The 2,471-nt window shown below is 42.7% G+C and overlaps 1 protein-coding gene across 3 annotated transcripts in view; it reads left to right on the top strand.

Annotated features, from left to right (window-relative positions):
• Positions 1 to 1,207: 1,207 nt before the first annotated feature.
• The window catches only part of LOC109472117 (DET1- and DDB1-associated protein 1-like), a 5,709-nt gene continuing 4,445 nt past the window's right edge, over positions 1,208 to 2,471 (top strand). Inside the window, exons 1-3 of one of the 3 annotated variants that reach the window (XM_019771695.1) lie at positions 1,208 to 1,312; positions 1,444 to 1,524; positions 2,336 to 2,387. In XM_019771695.1, coding sequence (XP_019627254.1) covers positions 1,310 to 1,312; positions 1,444 to 1,524; positions 2,336 to 2,387 — 136 coding nt within the window. In that variant the 5' untranslated portion in view covers positions 1,208 to 1,309. The remainder of the gene's footprint in view (positions 1,313 to 1,443; positions 1,525 to 2,335; positions 2,388 to 2,471) is intronic. The other 2 variants (XM_019771696.1, XM_019771693.1) reach the window with 2 other exon arrangements.

Below are 2,471 nucleotides of genomic sequence, written 5' to 3'. Positions count from 1 at the left end.
TTTTGTTGATGTCTGTCACCATAGTAACTGGTGTTGGGTTACATAATGTTGCAATTTCATAGTAGGCATTTAGAGCTGCATTTAGACTCCTGTCACCATATACATGTTTGTGAATGTGTTTGAGAAAGATTTAACTTGATCTGATCTTGTTCGGGTACTGCACAGCACCCCTAAATTGGGGTAAAGCGTGCAGGGGAGCAGAGCAAACCATATCCGAAGGTAAACATTATGTATTTGCTTTGCAAATGTTACTTTTCTAGTTATTATTAAAGAGGGTCTGCATGGGGGGGTCCTGGCAACGGTTAACGGTAAATTCAGCAGGGCCGATAACGCTTAACGGTAAATTCAGGACGGTCGGCAACGCTTAACGGTAAATTGACAGGCTTTTTTTTCGAGCTGCACTGGATTTGGTATCTCTCTTTGTGATCACTGACAAAATTACGTATACCTTACATGTAATGAAGCATTATAGGTAACAGTTATGTGTTCCCTGTGTTCCCCCCCGAGTGCGTCCACAAATACCGGGGTGTCCGAGTCGACGTCGGCCAGCTTGCATTTTTTCAGTCTGCCCAGTTTTACCGGTGGATTTTGAGAGGGGAGCGCCGAAGGCGCTCATAATCTAGGGGGGTCCGGGGGAATGCCCCCCGGGAAATTTAGGATTCTTAAGCCTTCAAAAACGCAATTTCCCGCATTTTGAGAGGCAAATCATGGTGTTGAGAGTGTTTGTCGGTCCTTCTGATGTTTTCATATTTTACTCAAGATTTTTGGTAATTTGCCTGTCAAGGTTGACGGATTCGTTGAAAAAAATTCTGTAACTCTCCGCAAACTTCCGGAAATTGAAGGGAAAACTGCTGCTGGCTAGAGCCGAAGGGACCGAGCGCAGAAGCGAGCAATATAGGGGGGTCCGGGGGCATTCTCCCCCGGGAAATTTTGTATTTTTGCACCTTCAATGACGCATTTTCCTGCACATTGAAAGGCAAAATTAGGAGTAACGAAGAATTATTCATTAACGCTTAACGCTGAATTTAGGATGACAAATAACGTTTTACGTTGAATTAAAACGACCCATAACGCTTCACGAGGAATATACTGATAACGCTTAACGTTGAATTAGAGCAGGCCGGCAACGATTAACGGTGAATTAAAACAACCCATAACGGTTAACGAAAAAGGGCATGCAGACCCTCATTAAAATTTGGTTCGACCAGGATGCGCCGTTTTGGGAACTTTCCCTGCGACACCTAGCGGCGCACTGCAGTCTGGCCTGTGACATATATCCCAGCATCCCTCTGAACTCCAGTAATCCAAGATGGTGGGTACAGATCGCTGTTTCTTGTTCTATCTCTTTATACCACGCTTTTCCTGGCAAAACTCACGCTAATTTGACGTATCGGGAATTGAAAAGTAGCCAGTCGTGTTTTATTGATGTTTCTTCTCTTCTAGGGCGACTTTTTGAGGGGATTGCCGTCGTATAACCAGACAAATTTCACCCGGTTTCACAGCGAGTCCGGCGTCAAAACGACGGTAAAAAACATCCCTGTCTATATATCTATTACGCCTAACGTGATCTGGTTGTCTGTGTTATTTCGAGGGATTAGCCGATCTTAATGTTTAAGAGGATACTCAGACATACATGGGGAATGTAGAGGATTCGTAGCCTGCCCATTCCACAGTGATATTTATCGTATGTTGGAATTTGTCGTTTGTACGTACGTCACTCTACAAACTACTACAGTAGCCCCGCCCCACGCCTACATTTTTCTCCTACGAACTTGTCTCTTACAATAGACAGGGCTCGAAATTAAAGGTGGTCCAATGGCCACTGACCACTAGAATTTAGGCTGGGACAACTAAAATTAGTAAAACGACACTTTGGGACATTTTGGGGGACAACAGAAAAATAATCAACATCAGAATGTCAGCCCTTCTTTTGCTGCCCCCTCAAATTTTTCTGTCTATACTGCAGTTATAGTGTGCCTGAGAGTGAACATAAGCAAAATACTAGTAAAGTTGACTTTAAGTTGAAGTCATACAATAATTCCCCAAAGCAGGTAGGGACAGTTCATCCACAGTGCTGGGACGATAGGAAAAAAAACATTAATTTTGAGGCCTGAATAGAGAATACAAACTTTGAGCATTTGACTTCAAAGTAAATATTCTAGAATTCATGTCCATTGCAAGACCTTTAGATCATACAAAAAGTTATGTGATAATGGTGTTTGTTAATACATTGCATGTACTATGTATTACATGTGTGGTAGTTACTTTAGACAGAATAAAGGTTAAACTAATTCCTCTAATAGTCTAAATGTCCAGATGGTATCCCTTTTTTCAGAGTCGGAGACCACAAGTGTATCTCCCTACCACTGACCATCCTTCAGAACAAGGTAGGTTTGTATATATATATATATAGAATACAACATGGGGTATTCCGTATCGCCCGAGGTATCGGCCTGACCGCACGTCGGATC

The sequence above is a fragment of the Branchiostoma belcheri genome, unplaced genomic scaffold, assembly GCF_001625305.1.
Source record: "Branchiostoma belcheri isolate BF01 breed outbred unplaced genomic scaffold, Haploidv18h27 scaffold269, whole genome shotgun sequence".
NCBI lineage: Eukaryota > Metazoa > Chordata > Leptocardii > Amphioxiformes > Branchiostomatidae > Branchiostoma > Branchiostoma belcheri.
Note: the sequence above shows the minus strand (reverse complement) of the source record. Positions and strands in the feature narration are given on the sequence as shown.